Source organism: Oryza glaberrima, chromosome 10 (genome assembly GCF_000147395.1).
Source record: "Oryza glaberrima chromosome 10, OglaRS2, whole genome shotgun sequence".
NCBI classification, from domain to species: domain Eukaryota; kingdom Viridiplantae; phylum Streptophyta; class Magnoliopsida; order Poales; family Poaceae; genus Oryza; species Oryza glaberrima.
Window position 1 is genome coordinate 19,177,002 of NC_068335.1, and position 20,388 is coordinate 19,197,389.

At 40.6% G+C, this 20,388-nt stretch overlaps 1 protein-coding gene across 1 annotated transcript; it reads right to left on the reverse strand.

Annotated features, from left to right (window-relative positions):
* Nucleotides 1–308: 308 nt before the first annotated feature.
* Nucleotides 309–11,516, reverse strand: LOC127752944 (kinesin-like protein KIN-7K, chloroplastic). Its single transcript, XM_052278393.1, has 25 exons — nt 10,958–11,516; nt 10,762–10,859; nt 9,971–10,060; nt 9,548–9,600; nt 9,145–9,210; nt 8,137–8,190; nt 7,596–7,655; nt 6,874–6,952; nt 6,192–6,259; nt 5,982–6,038; nt 5,792–5,896; nt 5,354–5,458; nt 5,111–5,218; nt 4,889–5,020; nt 4,555–4,734; nt 4,275–4,439; nt 3,695–3,835; nt 2,591–2,710; nt 2,404–2,454; nt 2,252–2,299; nt 1,999–2,130; nt 1,213–1,893; nt 957–1,086; nt 606–708; nt 309–510 (listed from the first exon to the last, which is right to left on the reverse strand). The coding sequence occupies exons 1-24, from the start codon at nt 11,329–11,331 to the stop codon at nt 626–628; spliced, it is 3,180 nt and encodes a 1,059-aa protein (XP_052134353.1). The 5' UTR covers nt 11,332–11,516; the 3' UTR covers nt 309–510; nt 606–625.
* Nucleotides 11,517–20,388: the final 8,872 nt, after the last annotated feature.

Sequence of the window (20,388 nt, forward strand, 5' to 3'; positions counted from 1 at the left end):
AGCAACGCACTAGACGAGCCCTTCAACAAAAATCACTAACCTGACTCAACAACGTACTTGGAGAAAGAAACGCAGGTGGAACAAATTATCAGTGCCAACTGCCAACAATCAAACGCGCCCGTGACGCCTGTACTGCTGTACAGGCCGCCTTGGCAGTAGACTGCTGCAAAGGACAACGGATAAAAGGCAAAGTGTACCAGTCTCTGTCTCTTGGATCTCATGTTCTTTGGTTGCTTTACTTCCCAAAAGCCAAAGGAGAAAAAAAAAAGCAAATGTATTATTACTGTCGAGTCGCATATCTATACATATTTGCAGAGAAGTTATATCTTGTAACTTCTCGTACAACAAAGAACAGGTTGAACTGGGAAAGCTATAGAGCAAACCAAAAAAAAAAAAAGAATTGGGATACAAACACAGAAGGAACATAAAAAGGCACCTTCTTTGCTAGGGGAAAAAAGAATCATATACCACTGATGATTTTACAAGGAGAGATTGGGTGCTTCAAGTTACCTGACAAATACGCACAGCATTATTTGGTTAGAAATTTCAGAGGTTAGCGCACCAAGTAAAAAGCAAATAAGATGCCAGTGGAGAGATTTTGGTACCTTTTAAGATAACATGCACTTTAGGTGAAGGTAATTATCCTGTCTGCGATTCTTGTACGGCATAGAGGGCATTCTGAACAAGCAAGCGAGCAAGGCTTGCACACTGAAGAGAAGCATTTCAGCAGTTAGTAAACAAGAATGATCAGCTTACATACTACTCCCTCCGTTTCACAATGTAAGACTTTCTAGCATTGCCCACATACATATATATGTTAATGAATCTAAACACATATATATGTCTAGATTCATTAACATCTAAATGAATGTGGGTAATGCTAGAAAGTATTACATTGTGAAACGGAGGAAGTAGCATCTGAATAAAATTCATGGATAGATGGGACTGTTACTTACAGCAAAAATGCCGACAAGGAAGCAAAACTGCAGCAGTGGCAGATTCAAAACATACTTTGCAGACATGGGAATTTCCATCTTTGTCACCCAAGGAATCAGTTTCCTTCTCCTTCATCTCTTGAATTTTAGCCTGCATTTAGAAGAATTTGTTTTATTCAGTGGCACATATTAGCTACTCTACATAGCAGGATTACTCCTGAAGACAATAAACATCCAGTCATAACATAACATGCATATGCAGCATATTTAAACATACCTTGAGACGAACAAGAAGAGGTTCAAATTCTGGATTTCTGTATTCCTCTGCAGTCAATGACTTCACGGTATTATCTGAAAGTTGTTTCTCAACTACGGCTACATTTTTGTCAGCTTTGTTTTCCTTTGTACCGTTAGTAATGTCAGCTAGATTAATAGATCGATCATCAACATTCAAGTCAGATATGCCTAAAGCCCCTCTCTTCAGCTTAGCAACAAGTACCCACATTCCTGCTAAATCGTTTTCCAGAGATAGTTCCTTTTTCTTTGCCTCATCAAACTTTTTCTTGTACTCCTCTTCAAGATGCTCCTTCTCAGCCAAAGCAGCTTCTAGGGCAGCTTCCCTCTGTTTTCTAGCCTGTAGCTCCATCTTCATATCCTCTAAATCAAGACTCCAAGTTCCAACCTCGTCCCTGCCCCTGCCAGCTGAGCGGCCTTTTCTACCAGGAACCCTAGAGTGTGCCAACTCCTGAGCAATTAGTAACTCTTTTGCCTGCTTAGCATTTTGTACAGATAGCTTGGTAACTTCTTCAGCCAAATTCTTAAGTTCAACAGCAGCAGAAGATGCCAGTTCTTTTGCATAGGCAACTTCCTCACATAATTTGCTGTTCTGGTTGACCAATTCACGATTTTCCTCAGTGATTTTCATGTGCTCGTATTTAAGCTTTTCACTTTCTGCTTCCTGTCAAAGCATATTAAAAATATTGTGTATATTAATTCAAAAAATTGCACGGAAAGCATTAAAAATTTCAACAAACTGTGCGGAAATGAGGATCAGAAAAGGAACCTTCAACTGAAGTTTAGATTTCAAATCATGAAGCTCATGTTCTGTGCATTGTTCAGGGGATGCCTCAGTATTTGTTGTCAGCTGTTGCTCAAGGCGTAGAACTTTTTCTTGTAACTCATTGATTTCCACATTCTGCAAGTAGGGGCGATTTTTGTGTTAAACCAGTATTGAAATTGCACCATTCAGTCATTCACCATTCACAAACATTTTAAACTGAACAACGATAAGAAAGAAATAAAGAAAAGGAGAGCACCTTCTGTTGTAGCTGCTCCTGAAGGACGCGATTATCAGCTGATCTTAACTGTAGCATTAAAAAAAGGCACAATCGTGAGAAAAGTTAAGACTTGGTATGGGATAAATTTTATTTTAGACAGCATACTGAAACATTTATTTTTAAAATATCACCTCTAATTCAAAAGCCTTCTCACTGCACTGAGCTGTCAGCTTGGTAATCGTCTGTTTTCACATAAGTCAAAAAATGTTACTAAGAAAATCACATGAACATCAAGAACGCCAGGGGCTCTGGAGCCTGGACAGAGAAAAATTGCATGAAAATTAAGAAACTTGGTACTATGAAGTCCGGATGCATCACCTGTTGCATATCCATCATGGAAGCATTAGCAACTGATGCCTCACCGCTTTCCATAAGTTTTTGCTCCAGGGCTCGCATATGCCTTCTCTTCTCCCGGATTTCACGCTCTAAATTATCTATCTGTGATATAAAAAAATATATGTGCATCTGAGCATTAAGACAAAGAATAGGAAACTGGAGCATCAAAATTAATGAGGATTTGAAGATAGTGATGACATAGAGAGTTAGAGACACAAATATAGCAAAATGGAGTGCTAAGGTGTGCCATGAAGCATGGAGATATATTCGTAATGAAACAAAATCAAGAAGTTCAGCACTTTATACTGCAGTCAACAATTCCATACGTCTATCCTTCATAAATACAAAATAAGAAACTAGTATATGTTCATTTATCCTTGAGAAGATAACTTTTAAACTTCAGGTAACAATTCTTATCAGTCATAGATCTGTTCTTACATAAGAAGTACTCCGTAAGATACAATAAATAACAAAAAAAAACTATGAGTGCCCAGCCATGTATAATATTATTTTACCTGCCATAGAAGTCAGCATAACAGGGGTCAGGGAACTATTCTTTTTCGAAATTTAGTTGAATAGAAATTGGTATGATTTGTTCATAAGATGTGTCATTTGTTCTGCTACTGATTTGTGTCTACAAGTAAATTACATGATTGCTTCTTCTACAAAAAGAAAAGATTGAAAACTGCCCAAAGGTAGTAACTACATATCTACTATTATAAAAATTGAAGACGTTTTTGCCGGAACTTTGGTACGTCATCCGTGTTTGAGTCAGTTTTTGAGTTCATTCGTTTTTGAAATTATATATTTGTATTTGAGTAGGTTTTTAAGTTCGTTCACTTTTGGAAATATAGAAGTCGTCGTATAAGAAATCTCTTTAGAAAAAACTCGCATACTAACTCAAGACAATCAGACTCCTAATTGTAGCTTATCATCTTGTAAAAACAATATCCAAGCAAATTCCTACATTGAATTTCATCTTAGCTAAATCGTATAACAATAATAAGATTAAGATAGCCTTCAACCGTTGCAACGCACGGGCATTTTTTCTAGTGAAGTATTAAGAAAAAGGAGGAAAAATATTACTTGATTCTTCGTCCCTTCAGGGTCTTCAATAGATTGCTCAATCAGTCTTTTCAGCGAACTGGTACCAAAAGCAATTTCACCAGCAAGCATCTTCACTTGCTCAATCAGTAGATCCATTTGATCCGATGCGGTGATCCCTCCCTGAAATGCAAAATACAGGAAATCATAGGCAATTAAATTCACAAATTCAGCATGTTCACTACAAAATGAAAACTAATTGAATTAATATTCTACTGTCTAGTGAGCGCTTTGCATTCATAATTGTTCAAACTGTTCAGTAGGAAGGCAGGGCCAACTATCAATGGAATCCACTGGATATGGCTAATACGCCCATCCAGAATAGACCCATTGTGTTTTGGAAGTGAAAGAGGACAGTGATAAGGGGCGGAAATTCTCATACATTAACTGCCAAAAAAACAGACTAATTCGATTCTAAAAAAATAAATAGTATACATGGGCCTGTCATATTGATGTAAATCCAAGGAACTTATTTTATAAGGACACTTCCACACAATAATTGCGAACAATTTATTCACAAGGCACATGTCATTAGACAGTAGCCAGCGTAAAGTCAAACTACCTGCATTTCATCGGGTCCAGAACCAGCAATCGAAGAATGGTCTCCACTAGCACATCTTAGTTGATTGATCTCATCCACAGCATCTGGCGAAGCAGATGATAGTGAATCTTTCGTGGCACTATCATTTTGGACAAGCATAGAACTATCTTGTGATGTGCTTACTTTCTGAAATGGAAAGGACCAGTACATTGTTGAAGTGAAAAGGCCTGCCTGATGAATGCATATCATAAAGGAAAAATTGTATGTGCCAATGCACAATAGTGTAATAACGAGCACTTACATCTTCCTCATTGACCGAATTATGGCGCTGATGACTAGACGTATCTGTCAAGGCAGGAATATTGTTCTTTGTAGAAACAAGTATTAACTTGGTCAAGCGTTGTATTCTGCTCATCAGAGCAGCTTTTGCTTCCTCTTCCTCCTCCAGGCGAGATTGCATTTTTACCTGGCCCTCCTCCAACTAAACAAGATAAAAAAAAGAGTAACTTATTAGGCATTTATTAACTTAACAGCATAAATCATAGGTATCCTAAAAGAAAATAGCCACAATTGCGAGCAGACACAACCACAGAACTCCAGTAATTTCTGTCTCGCAAATAGCAAAAGGAACAGACCTGTTGGCGTAAAATCATGATTTCTTCCTGACTAGCACCTCCAATCAATCCTCTCCTTAGCTGATCAAGCTCTTGCTTCAGAGAGGATATTTCTCTCTGATATTTCTTGATCAAAGACTTCTCATCGATCATCTGGGCAGCAGAAAATCATGATGCATCCATTAGTTCTTACCTCCAAAACAGTTACACAAGAAGTCAGCTGCATACACCTAGAATACTTACCCGGTTACGAGCAGCATAAATTTCAACACGTTTTGCTCTGCTTGCAAATTTCAATGTATTATGGGTTTCCTCCATGTTACTCGATGCAGGGGTGATTGTGCAAATCAGCTGTAAAATATAAGTTAATCCATCACTTGATGATCAAATTTCAATTCATAGTGAAAGAATGGCCAACAGTGTAGCACCATGTAGTGAATTTTGAACAGAATAGCTGCAAAAGAAAACAAACAGGTTGGTACTTACTGAAACATGGCCATGGCCACTCAATGATGACTGCAGCAGGCGAGTCAACTTAGAATCACGGTATGGTATATGTGTTGCTCTCCCTTCACTGAGTTTCCCAATAACCTGTGGGTTTGAAATTTTCAGAGTAAGTAGGACCAACAGTGATTAAGATTAAGATTACAACAAATGTTGTGAATTGGAAGTTTTTCCTCAGGCGCATCATTTCATTCTTCTAGGGGTTGCATGGGATTAGTTATTTTTATATATTCAACAGTTCCAACAATAAATTATTAGCAACATAAAAACAACATAAACCAGATGCTTCCCAAGTCCAACCTGAACTTGGTAGTTGCAATCATGTTCTAACTCCTAACACATCTCAAGCAAACAAATAATAATAGATTTCTAACTACAATTATGAGTTATGAATGGTGGTGGCTAGCACCAAGAACTTACAGTTCCCAGAGTTAAAAGACTCTTGTTAATGTACGATCCTTCCCTTCTTCTCAGTCCTGTAGTCTCTGTCTTAGAACTCTCTGACCCAGCTAGATCAATCAAATTCTACAAAATACAATAGCACAGAAATGTAAGACTAGAAAGCTGGAGCAATTGAAAATACAGACAGCTGCTTATGAGAAAAACATACAAGTTGTGAGTACATGACTCCATCATACTCGTCACCACGAGCGCTGCTTTCAATCATCTGCAGAAAAGCACGCAAATATTATAGGCCCCAAACAAAGTAATATAGCATACCCAATATTGGATTCATCAGGCAGATTAATACAATAATTAGAAAACACTAGTTCCTTTTTTTCAACAAATGATTGAATGCTGAAAGAATTTATGAACTCACCAATGTGAAAATGGTATGACTTCGGCTGCTAAATAAGTTGAAGTTGTTTGAACCAACATGCCGATGCTCTGCCATGTTAAGTGGAATTAATTTTGGAATGGCAAGAGACATGTCACTTTCTGGTAAGAATAGCTTGAATAAACTAGCCTTCTAATATGCACAATGGCTGAAACATCAAATATATTTGTAACGGGAGGAATATTAAGAAAAAGCCATAATAGAAATCAAGGACCAATAATTTGTCGTACAAAGGAAGAAATCCATGCTATTCACTATTCAAGCCAGGAAAATGAATATTGAGAAAATAGACGCCTTGTTGCTGATAGCACATCTCTCATGCACAGATACAACAGATTTCCGATGCAATATGTACCAAATTGTGGTGAAAATGGTCTGCACAGAAATATAACAGAAATGCCCAAAGAAGTTTAGTTTTGAAACTGCTTGTAACTAAACAAAAAAAAAAATGGTTTTGTGCATCGATGGATGCAACAGCCAGGATGATTAGTCCATGAACCAAAAACACAGAAGCAAGAAGTTACAGCAAACCCTGTATGGATAAAACCCAAAATTTCATGACCACCAATTATCTTCAGAAAACACAAGATTATCAAACATGCCTCCAGCAAATTGTCTTGCTAACTGCATATTAGTAACAGGGAAAACAAATTCTGATAAATACCTTCACCGGCAGCAATAAAAGAAAGAGCATGCCCTGGAGATAAAACAACTTCTTCTTTTATGCCTTCTACATATGTTCCCTAGAGCAAAAAGGAAGCAATTCGTAAGCTCACAAATAAAAGAGCCACAGAAGTAGATATCCCGTAGAAAAAGCTATATGTGCATATAACTTAGCTAGAACACTATGTGAACAAGGAAAAGACTAGCAAAGTTAGATATGAAAATATTATGACACGCACAATGAATATAAATTATAAAATGATTAAAAACTTTTCATGTTCATCAATGTCTGAACCAAATGGCACTCCACAAAAAACAGGCCACATTTTGACTTTAACGAATTCATTACAAAATGAGAATCACACAAACTGTTTCCACGCATCAAAATAGGAGTGAATTTATATTTCAGTACACACTACACAACAATCAAATCCTCTGTTCTGATATCATACAAATCTAAATATTCCGTTAGAAGTTTAGAACTTTTAAAAGAACCATTGTGCCATGATAAAACAAACAAGGTCTGAAGGAAGGTAGTTTGTCTGCTACAGCATTATCTATATCAACAGAAGAGAAGTTTACTTGCCTAAAAAGGACAATTAGATGTAACGGTTGAAAGCAAAAGAAGGGATCTCAAGGGGGGTATGCAAACAAATAAATTAGAGCACCGATATTATATAGAAGTACATGCCAACATGATAACCAATGCTGTAGAGGATTAACCTGTGCATCTTCCCTCACACGCAGATTTTGGCCAGTAGGATCAAGTAGATCATTTATCACCTGCAATGAGAGAGAAATTAAATCCATTGAGATGAATGTACATAACTACATATAGAATACAACTAAATCTAACAAACCTCAAAATTTGACAAGACCTCTTAAATAAATGTGGCACTGCCCATAGTCATAAGTATCACTTGGACAGTATTTACACTATAGGATTGGAAATATGAAGGCTAGGCAGTAACTAACTGCAAAGCTGGAAACAGAAGAATATAGCCAGCAGAAATGGTTGTGGATTACAAGGGCAATGGTGCAGCCAGTAAATTCTATATGTATATATGAGAACAATTTTATGCACAATCTGGGTAGGTCATCAACCAATCCTTTGGTGAAGGCATGAAGGGCAAGTTCAGAAATAACTGGAGAGACATAGCACTTGTGGAGTAATCATAAGTGGGGCTGGACAAAATGCAATGCCATGGGAGAAATATATCAAAATTACAAAATGATGCGTTTCCTGGACTGTGAGGTAGAATACCTCGTTATAGATTTCCAGATATGAAACACGAAGCAAAAATTCCCTCCCAGGAGTCTGTAAATTAAGATAAAACAGTGATAGTAATTGAGTGATATCCAGAATAAATGACAAAACAAAGTAGATTGGGTAGCAAACAGTGAAAAGTACACCCAATAGTACAAGAAAATGGAATGTGCAAAAATTATATGATTTAGGATTGCATTTGCATAACACAGAGCATTATGATCACTGATTGCAGCTTCTGGAAGTCATTAAACCCTATAACTTTTAGTCAAACAAATGGATAAAAAATATTTTTCCTTTAGCTAAATGCCTGTAATTTGCTACAGATAAAAGAAAATGTCATAATATTACCTGAAATAAATAAACTATAATTTTGCATCATATATATTATCCATTTTTTTATGTAGGGGGTGCTCCGCTTGATTATATAATGGGGTAACCCATTTTTATAGGATTTTTTTGTAATACTAATACTAAAATTTATCAGGGGACAATTTATAAAAACTGCAGTGGCAAGAGGTGGGGTGGCAGATTCACTGCCACCACCACTAGTCAACTAGAGCCTTTTAAAATGAATATAGATGAAAGGTTGAAAACCAACTGAAATCTTTGCAAATTCATAATGTTCACAGGCAGCTAATCTTAAAGAAAGGGCCATCACAGTAGCACAAAGGTACATAGACTCCCTTTTAAAGCTGTGTCAGTTACAATTGAGATTATTATGGCCAGATGGGCTTGGACCATTACAAAAAATATGTGAATCATGCTTTATAAAATAGTTCAAATTCGGTATTATCCACATGGACATTAACCATGTGCAGAAGCAGGAATGCAGGATCCCAAGAGGAGACAGCACTGCATATTTTGGAGATACTTTTTTTAACAAGAAACCAATGTAAATTGTTTCTCCATTTAAACAAATAAAAATATGCACTACAACAGTGTAAATATTTGGAAAAAAATAGACGGCTAAATATTATGTAAGTAAAGCATTTAATTCCGTACATCTTGAATTAAGCTGAATACATCCTTGATGGCTAATGGGATTATTCCAGGGCAATTCTGATCACCCTGCAAAAGATTACAGAAATAAATGGATAGATATAAGTATGGATCAAATGATCAAGTCTTCATAAATCACAATTGAGCTTTCCCTTTAGCAACAACATTCATGATTGAAAATGTACACGTCACAACCATAACTGTGATCACTTGCAATAGGAGGATCCCAGAATATCTTGAAAATATAAATTGCATTCAAAGGAATGATATAGAGGAAGTTTTCAGGACGGCTCAACAGAGAATTAGAGAACCTGGAATCACTAAATACAGGATCGTATCTCTTTCCTAGAAGAAGACATTATGACAACAGACCAAGGATTTTTCCCTGTAGGATTTAAGAACTTACATGCATTGTATGGGTCTTCCCACTACTTGTGACACCATAGGCAAAAACCGTACCTACAAGTTGGCACAGATTTGTGCTCAGTAATGTGATTACATTGATAAACGAAAAAACTCAACATACAATGTAAAACATAAAGTTAATATGTGAATGTCAGTACTGCAAGTCTGAAACATCTCAGAAGTTAAAACACTAAATGAAATGATATGGACAACAGCAACAAACATTGTACAAGGAAAGGTAATTTGTTCAATATGATATGGTAGGGAACAGTTTGGAATGAAGTGTGTGCCATCATGGTGATAATATATTACAATATGACCATAGAGTAACTCTCGAACAATAATTGTCCTCCATCAGATATAAATAAATGGAAAACTCATGAAACAATGTGTCGGACAATCTAAATAAGGATAGGTGACATACCATTTATACCCTCCATGGCACCTTTAACAACAGGCCGGGCAGCAACGTCATATACAGCCTCAGTAGTTGTTTTAGGACCAAAAACTCTATCTGAAAAGAAACAGCAGTAAAAAAATGATTGGTTATTAAGTAGAAACCAGATGATACCATAGAGAACAGCATCACAAAATGTGCTATTGTTCTTAATATGAACATTGAAGGTTTGCATTGATTTCAGTCAAGTTGATTGACCATGACCAGAAACATAATTACAGTCGCCAGAAAGCACAGAACAAATGCTTAATAACTGGTTGAGGGAGTAGGCCATGAAACTTCTTGAATGAAAACATTGATGTCAATTTCATTAATCTTATAGCATACCAAATAATTGCAATCGGGAACTAGCAGTCTTCTGAAAGACGACCACAGTACAAGCAGCATGAAAAGGCAACAAGGCAGTGAAACCTCACGGGCAGTGTTTTAGATTTTAGCTGGCTATCAACTTCACAGTAAAAGCTGACTCTTAAAATGTCGCGAAAATGCAAAACGAAGAACTGAATTTTCAATTTTCAATTAATCATCAAGCCTTGTCCCAGCGCTGATGCATTTATGCCTATCCAAAATCCTAAGCCTCTCCTTAGTGATTTCAGCATTGTGCGACTTATCCCATAAATCTGCGGCTGTGAACATCCGACATTGGCTGAACCCATGAATTCAATCCCAAGCCCCAAAATTACAGAAAGCTCAAATGTACTATTCAAATCACCACATTGCCAAATTAACCGCACAAGCAACTGAAGCATAGTACTTACCGTAACCATAAGCCGTCGCCGGGTTGTACTCGCAGCGCACAAGCCGTTCCCCATCAGCATACCACGAGATCTCGTCGCCGCGCTGGATCTCCCGCTCGCTGCAGCCACGCCCAAATCCAGCTCAAATCAGTCGAAATACTCACAACCACGCCCCGCAAACAGATCCCCGCAGCTCACACTCCCAGATCCCCCTCACCTGAGCGGCCGGAAGCGGATGGTGACGGATATGCTGTCCCCGGATCGGGAGGTGTCCTCGATGACGAGCTCCTCCGCGCTGGGGAACGGCACGGGCGACGGCGGCGACGGAACCGGCCCCACCAAGGAGGAGGAGGAGCTCCCCCTCCGCCCCGGGGTGGTGGACCTCGAGCCTCCCCCGCTCCCACCCCCGCCGCCGAAGAAATGGGAGGATGAGGACACGGACGACGCCGTGGAGTACGACCGCGGCATGAGGCGGCCCGTGAGGTACGAGCCGGCGGAGGACGACGACGAGGTCGGAGGCCGCCTGCTCCCCGCCGAGAACGGCGAGCTGCTCCGCCTCGACGACGCCGACGACGACGGCCTCGACGACATCCCGCACGGAAACCGAAGCTTCCCTCCCCCCACCTCCCCCCCGCAAGGCGACGCTGCGCGGCGCGACGCGGCGCGGCGGGGGAGCTCGACGGCGAGAGCGCGCGGAGGCGGAGGCGAGACGCGGCGGAAGAGGGGAAGGTATCGGAAGGTCAGAGGCTTCACATGGCCTTGCTCCAAAAGAGGCGAGAGGCCACGGCGTTGCGAGTTTTTAAAGCGAGACGCCAACGCGACGCAGAGGGAGGTAGGAGGCGACTGTACTACACGTGTCAGCCTCCGCGGCGCTGACGCGCGGGGCCCACGGTGCACGGGCCCACCTACCAGTGACGGCGGTGGGGCTCGGTAATTTGAAATGCGTGGACAGGTTGCGGGTGGTGGGCGGGAATAACTGCGAGGAGGGGTGTTTATTTATTTTCGGGGAGGGGTAAAAAGTGAAAAGCGGAGAAGCGTAGGGGGCGAGGTGAAAAAAATACCCCAAAAAAGGGCAGGTGGTGTGCCGGTGCGGTGGCGCACCAGCTTTTGATTGGTTTATTGCACTTTTCCCAACCCGTTGGTTTGTTGTTTGTTGTTGTTTTCGATGTGATTTGAAATTAGAATTTGAAATTTTTCGTGATAATGACCGGCGCTCGGATGTGGTCTGGTCTCTGTTTTCAAATGGGAGGATGAGAAGTTGACAGGGGACGCTCTTAACAAGATGGAAAGTACAGTTTAAATCAAGCGTTTGTCTGTTTCTTATAACTTGTACTTCCTCCGTCGCATTTCAAGCATAACCATAATTTTTCGTATTTAACTTTGATTGTCCATCTAAGTTTAATTTTTTTTATGATTAGTATTTATGTTGTTATTAAATGACAAAACATAAATAGTATTTTACGTGTAAAAAAAATAAATAAGGCGGACGATTAAAATTTGACATGGAAATTCATGACTACGTTTAAAATAGGAAAGAGGGAGTAACTGAACTTACATGAAAGAAGAATATGGTATGGTTTGCATGAACCGCAAGTTTTTCTAAATTGGCTTATAGAAAGCTCATTTTATGACCATATACCTTTTTTCGTAAATCTAAAAGTTACTTTTAATTCAAAACTTATAAACCGGACGCTATTTACCATGACTTTTTAAATCGTCTACGTCACATCTATATCAACGGAAACAGGTTGGTTCCCGCAAAAAAAAAAAAACGGAAACAGGTTGGTTTCCTTTACATGACATGTTGATGTTGTGGCAATCGAATAAAAGAACTAGAAATGGTGAGTTTCACGTGCTCATTCATTACTCTCGGGTGAGTTCGGGAAGTCATGCCGCAGCACGTCATGACATGCAAAGACCTTCGCTAGTTTCATAGTATTAAGGCATTTCCAACCCAATAACTAGGATGGTGTCTATAACATTAAATAAGTTGCCACCTAGGACAAAAAATGATGTGGCAAGTGAATAAATGAGGAAAGAGAAAGAAATCATGTATTGCATGAGACATGGTTTCTACACAACATCCAAGACATCATGTGAGAGAAGTCGCATTAAATTGAAGTATGGAATAGTGGTGTTTGCATTGGAAGAGTAGTGTCTAGTACTAGTTTTTTTTGATGATGTGGAGTTTATGGAAACCATGTCTATTGTTATGGGTTGGGACTGCCCTTACTAACGAGTAACAAAATACTCCCTCCGTATTATTTTAATATATGACGCCGTTAAATTTTTAACCAACGTTTGACCATTCGTCTTATTCAAATTTTTTATGCAAATACAAAAATACTTATGTCATGCTTAAATAACATTCGATAATAAATCAAGTCACAATAAAATAAACTATAATTACATAATTTTTTAAATAAGACGAAAGGTCAAACGTTTGTTAAAAAGTCAACGACGTCATACATTAAAATACGGAGGGAGTACTTATTTGTTGGATCTCATAATATGGCAAGATGAGGGGAAGGTTTTAGATGAAGAAGATAATAACCCCCACATAACAAATGTACACAACCAAAGAATAAAATCATACCATATGAAGATTTCAAAGCGAGACAAAAAAAACCCTTGAAGTGCCTATAAAAAAGAGTTGGTTAAGCTCTAAACTTGACATAGGTGCTCGCATTTATACTAATTATTCATTCAGTGGTACTCGTAAATAGCGAATTGTCCGTTATGACTTCGTTAATCTCAAAATATGTTGGGCTGGTTTTTTGAATGTACTTATAAGGGTAGGGTGTGTTCATAATGTGAGTAAACGCTCACGTTTGTACTGCATTTTTTTTTTAAAAAAAAAAGAGTTGTAGCTTGTACAAGTCATAGCCTGATTTTTCATAGGAATTTAACTAGTTCCTGTGAGATTCCTGCATTCCCATGGAGTCCTCAATTTTGAAGTTTATAACATAGTTTATACCCATACCTTAAGATTGTTGTTTTGTTTATTACGTGAATCTAGCGCATCATCCAAACTGTTTTTTTTTAAAAAAAAAGAAAACTGTGAAGGGTCAGCTCCAAATGTTTGGCCTTCAGTTACCCTCTTGCCATATGTTGTGAAAATGCTTTTATGTTATTAGTTCATAAGCATCGGAGTGAAATAAACACTTGTCCACCATACTTTTAATTCCCTGACCTAAAGGTCATATTAATTCGCATGATATAGTGAGTACACAATTTATGTGCTTTTGTCTCCACAGGAAGAGCATGACCCTGAAGGGGTAGGTGATGTACCCAAAAAGAATGGCCCAACACATTGTACTAGTACTACACAGATCACTGTCATGAATGTTTTAAATTGGCCAGTCGAGAACTTAAACCAACTTTTCAGATTTAAAATCGATGTAAAAATGAAACAATTCTTCAGATCAAGATGTATCCGTGAATTCTACAGTAGCACAGTTTCAGGTGTCTGAACTCTGAATTGACCCCAAAACGGCACAGAACAACAGAACAAACCATGAACACATCATCTGAAAGATCCCCCAAATCACAATGATATTGCCAAAAACAAAAAGGGCAATGTATTTTCTACCAAACCATCTGTAACATTTTGGAGTGGATTCCAGTGCAAGCATACATGTGGGATGGAGATATCAGCAATCGGCATCAGGACAGTGCAGAGAACATGGTTGTTGGCGAGTCATCCCAACGCCAAGACTCCCCCAGCCTTTCTGTCCCAGGCCATAATGCCAAGAACACTACATTGCAATGCACATAGTAACAGTACCTGATTATATGTGGGCATGCAACACGCCATGATGCCAATTTGCCAATCAAGATTTGTCATATGTGCCTCTATTATCATCATCTCACATTCTGTGTGATTGTGTGCGTGTGAACTGTGAAGTGTTGCAGTGAATTGTTGCCATGGGGGGACAGAGTGAGCAAAAATGCACCATATAATGCATTGGATCCTATTGGGTTTCCACCCCACATGGAGAACTCTGAACTCTAGAACATCTGTACAGGAGTACAGGACAGCATGCAGACATGGAAAGCTGATCACTTTGTGTATGTGTCTTGATGTTAATTAGCAGGACAGAAAATACTGATGAATCATGTACAAATGGGAGTACATGGTAGGGATCACTGGCTTGGTCAAGCTCTGCAAAATCATCAAAAAAATGTTGCAGTTTCACTAATCCACCTGATGGGGAGTTCCTTCTTTAACCAGCCATCTGCATCACCGCAATTTAAGTAGTCCCCAGTAGCACAATAAATTTACTACTAACTTGTTTGGTAACCAATTAGGCAGTATATTAAACTGTGAAGTAGACCAAGAGAAGACAACTACGCAGCACCAATCATATGGACCTTCTAAGCTCGCTGCCAACCTGGTCTTACTAGCATCCAAATTCTAAACTTACACCACCTAAACAATTGAGTAAACAAGTAATCAAACAATGACTCGATGAGCAAGATTAATGAAATTATTTAACCATGGAAGCATCAAGCATGCACATTTTTTTTCTTTTCTCTGCACATACACACACTGCAAATTCCATTCCATGGATTGAGGCATGTTTGTTTGTAGGGTAGTAGTATGTAGGCTTGCAAGCCGCATGTGCCCATCATGGCATAAAATATGCAGAGAATCAGTGACCCAAGTGTGTGTCACCCTCTGGAAAACTTGGAGATTAAACAAAGGTTAGCTCTGGCTAACAAAAGTCCATATCTTGTGACATGGACTGTAGTAAAAAGTTTACATTATCTTAGAGTAATTAACACTTCTCCATTTGTAATAAAATCCTTATTTTGTTCTTGTTTGCATAGTACTAGTAGGAGTACTGGACTAGCTGCAGTAGTAGCAGGCTACAATCGCTTTCACTGACGAGAAGAAAACAGGGGAAATTTAGAGTGCAGCGCACGGTACACGGTGGGCCCGAAGGTAACATGGAGTTAAGCCTCGAGCATGGGCCACTGGCCCAGTGGGACCACAGGGCTCGATGTACATTGTCGAGGCATACAATGCAATACTACTACCTTAATTACTGCCTTTCCAAGAAAAAAAAATCATTCACTGCTTGCAAGTACTACAATGTTTATTGGTGATGAGTAAATTTGATGTAACATTTCGGTCACCGGGTACTGCACATTTACTCTGCATATTTGTATTCCCTCCTTGTTCATTCATTCATTCACAATATGTAAATAGACAAATCTATAAACCAGAAAACACAAACTCTTTTTCCCATGCAACTCTGTGTTGCCTGTCGGACGTGTCAAATGCTACGAAAGTGATTTTCACATGCTGCTAAATTCGGACCGTGTTTAGATTCAAAATTTTTCTTCAAACTTTTAACTTTTCCGTCACATCAAATATTTGGACACATGCATAGTGCATTAGATGTGGAGAAAAAAACCAATTGCACAGTTTGCATGTAAATCGTGAGACGAATCTTTTAAACCTAATTACGCCATGATTTGATAATTTGTTGCTGCATTAAACATTTGCTAATAATGGATTAATTGGGCTTAATAGATTTGTCTCGCAGTTTACAGGCGGAATCTATAATTTGTTTTGTTATTAGTCTATGTTTAATACTTCAAATGTATGTCCGTATACTTGAAAAATAAATTTGGCACACGAACTAACACACAACCTCGGTTTATATAAGCAGTTGAGCCACCCCCTTATAACTTAGTAGTTGTCTGTGGAACATATCAAATACTCCCTTCGTCCAAAAAAAAATAATCATGGGTTTGAACTTGGACACACTGTAACTCAAATCAAACAGCACACAAAAATTACATGTCTCTATCACAATGTTCCATAGCAACACACATTTCCACCACAAATTCACAGAAAATTCTCTATTTAATAAAATTGGCAGCTTGCCAGTTCGTTAAAAAAAACAAATTCACGGAAAAAGGTGAAGAAGATGGGTCAAAGACCAAGAATAAAAGAGCTCGCCTGCATTAGCTCACACTCGTCAAGCTCATCATTGGTCCCGTCCTCTCCCACCTCGATCAACTTCTATTTTGGCGACTTAGCATGGTGCGGTGGTGGTAGGGCAAGCAACTCCCAAGATTCGTCGCTCTTGAGTTTGCGGAAGTCGTCACTACTTGTCGAGCCTCACCGATGGCAGATCCCATCCTTGGGGATCTGGGCCTCGACAAAGTGGCTGACGCGGCCCTTGGCCGTGACGGGGACGGTAACAACATCCTTAATGCCCCAAAACACTAGCGGGCAGAAACCAATACATATACCCATGTCCCGCGTGTATGGGTAACCCAATGGGCTAAGTAACATATGAATAATATCTATATGGACAAATAATTAAAAGTCTTTAACACTGCTAGCAAAGTTCACAACAATTGTTAATAATAGCAGGTTTTAGAGATCTACGGGATCTTCCATTGTCATCACAAGTAGAGTTCTTTTATAGCCGTTAGTACCACCCCAAAAAAAAAAAGAAACATACATATGGGAAATATCTTTTTTTTTTAAGCAATACGTTCCGAGACATTTTGATGTTTTTAAGGAAACATTTGACAGCATCCATCAAACGGTTACACTTCACGTGCATAGTCTTTAAAAAAAAAGGGAAACTAGTACACAAAATAGAGGTCACAGTAAACCGTACAGTAAACCATATCGCATTTGTGATCCGTCCTGAAAGACGGGACAGCACCAAATGCCGGGCGGCCGGTGCAGATCGGAGTCCCCAAGTTAGGAGGATGGTGACGATGTCAAGGCACAACGCGATGACAGCAACGAGTGGACGAAGAGGGATCAGGCCCAGCTGGGGCAGCTGGTGAGTCGATCGATCCGCCCCTTTCTACTGTTCGGGGCGCGCGCTGCACGAGAGCCACAATACACGAGATGGAGGAGGAGGATGAGCACGTGGTCTCGGCCACCTGATCACGCTCGCGTCCACGGATCGTTCGGTGGCGAAGGCGATGGAACGGTAGTAGATGTAGAACTAGCCTGGACCGTGCGTGTATACTGCCCGCTTTTGGTCTTTGCGTGCAGCGCCCAACAATCGCGCTGTTGCGACTCGCGAATGAGGAATATATACGTCGCTCCCAAACTGGTTCTCGTGGTGAAAACGTTTTCTGAACGTTCACGGAACTGGATGAGACCTTTTTTTTTTTTAATTGCTAAATCACATCTGACATACATTTTGAGCCAAAAAATTTACAGACTTTCAACTTCAAGATCTGTTTCACTATTAGTGCTCTGATGAGCCTACGTCCTCTCCTCCAGCGCTGATGACCCTTTTCCTTTAGCTTTGATGACCATGGCGATCGGTAGCGGAGTGGGAGGGTGAGGAGAGGAGGGTTGGCCAGTTGGTCATGGGAGGCATTAGAACGGGCGGGCGGCGCCACCTTCAAAGCTGTGGGGTTGGTAACCGGCGGTGAGCTAATGATGTAACGGTAATAATAGGGATTGCAATTTACTAGTTATGATACAAGGACGATGGCAGTGTTTCTCCAACAATATGGGAAGATGGTGGGGGTGGGACACTCGCCGCCTTTAGCTTGGGGAGGAGGAGGGAAGAGGTTGATTGAGTGGGCCTCATTGGTGATGTCTTTTGATGCGGGCAAGGCCAGGCAGTGGAGGAGGCAACCAAGCGACCTTGTGCTTGCTCACATGCATATGGGAGAAGTGGAGTAAAATGATAGGTTGTTTCGTGCACGAGTTTTAGAGTTGATCCAACGGTTCAAAAATTTTGAGAGTGGGGTTTTCTTACTACATATATAGGTGGTATTTTTCTCTTTAAGGCTTCCAACCTCGTTTACAGCAGAGTTTTAGATGAGATCCTGATCGAAGCCCACGTTTACAGCCTATGGCTGGTGAATTATGAAGGAGTGAAATGTACCCACCATCTAGGGAGTGAAATCTCTCACCCATGTACTTTGCTTCTAAATATTTATACGAATAAACGGGCCTTAAAAAAGAACTTCTGCTTGTAATACAACGTTTCCATAGCTAAAGTGGCCGTGAAACATTTTGTGCATGAACAATCTAATTTTCCAGAAACGCATAAAAAGTTTAGGTTTGTAGATCTGAAGAGCAAAACTGAAAACTTATTATTTATTCGAGTGGGAAAAGTCCTTTTTACACCCTCGAACTCTTATGCTTGTTTAAAATACACCCCCGAACTACAAAACTGGGTATAATACACCCTCGAACTGTCAATACCGGACACTTAACCCCCCGGGCTGTTTTTACCGTGGTTTTTGCCACGTCAGCCCTCGCCACGTCAGGACACAAGGTAATATGGGCCAAGCCCATACTCTGTTCGTTCTTCTCTCCTTCCCTGTTCGTTCTTCTCTTCCTCACGACCACTGGCGGCAGCGGCACGGATCTACGAGGCCGGCGATGGCTGCGGCGGTGGTGCGGAGCTGTTGCGAGGGCGGCGGTGCTGCGAAGGTTGAAAATGAAAACATTTTATGTTTTTGTAAATGGAACCTGGTAGATTGAAAAAAAAAGAGAGTAGAAGAATGCATCACTTTAAGCATTTGATGTATTTCCTTTGTTCCTCGAAATTTGCAGAGAGGAATCGGCCACTAAACTATCCTGCTTAGCCGCAAGAAGATCGGCCCTCTTATGGCACAGCACACACATGCAAACAACCATCATCAATCGTCTCAAACACAATCAATCTTACAAAGCACGATAAAAAATTCCTGTCCTTCCACAGATCAACAACGGGCACCGCCTTTCCTCTCAGATCGAACACCTCCACCCCCTGCACCCCCTGCAGAGATTTCACGAGCTCTTCCACCGGCGCCGCAGCTGCCTCCCCGGTCGTCCCTACAAATATCATCGCACATATCAGCGGTTCAGCACCATGCACGCGAGGGGAAGGAGGAGCGGGGCCTGGAGGCTTATCGACGGCCTCGGGCTTTGTGGCTGCTACTGGCGCAATAGAGAAGCGAAGGCGGCGCGGGTGGAGGAGGGACCCGCACTGGCCCCTCGCGCGGAGGAGACTCAACACCGTAGCCGGTCGCGAGCTGGTGGCGGCCACGTGCGGAACGGGGAGACGCCGTCGCAGCTCCGTCCTCGCAGCCGTCACCGCCCTCGCAGCAGCTCCGCGCTGCCGCCGCCAGCGGTCGTGAGGAAGAGGAACGAACAGGGGAGGGAGAGAAGAATGAACAGAGTATGGGCTTGGCCCATATTACCTTGTGTGCTGACGTGGTGAGGGCTGACGTGGCAGAAACCACGGTAAAAACAGTTCGGGGAGGGGGGGTTAAGTGTCCGGTATTGACAGTTCGAGGGTGTATTATACCCGGTTTTGTAGTTCGGAGGTGTATTTTAGATAAGCATAAGAGTTCAAGGGTGTAAATAGACTTTTCCCTATTCGAGTAGATGTTGAATGGAATTTCATTAGCGACGAGTAAAGCATTTCATCAGTTCCATTGGATTTGTCACCATCCATTTGTCAGCAAGGACGGCCCACTACAACGCAAAACCAGTGCTGGAAAGCCCAGATATACACAGGCAGAGATGCCGGGTAGCCATTACGACCCATTTAAATGGATTTGGACTCTAATTTGGGAGGTCGTTGAGTACTTTGAATTAGATTCCGAGCCCCTGTATTTTCACGAATTAAATTTAAAAATATATTCTTCATTCTT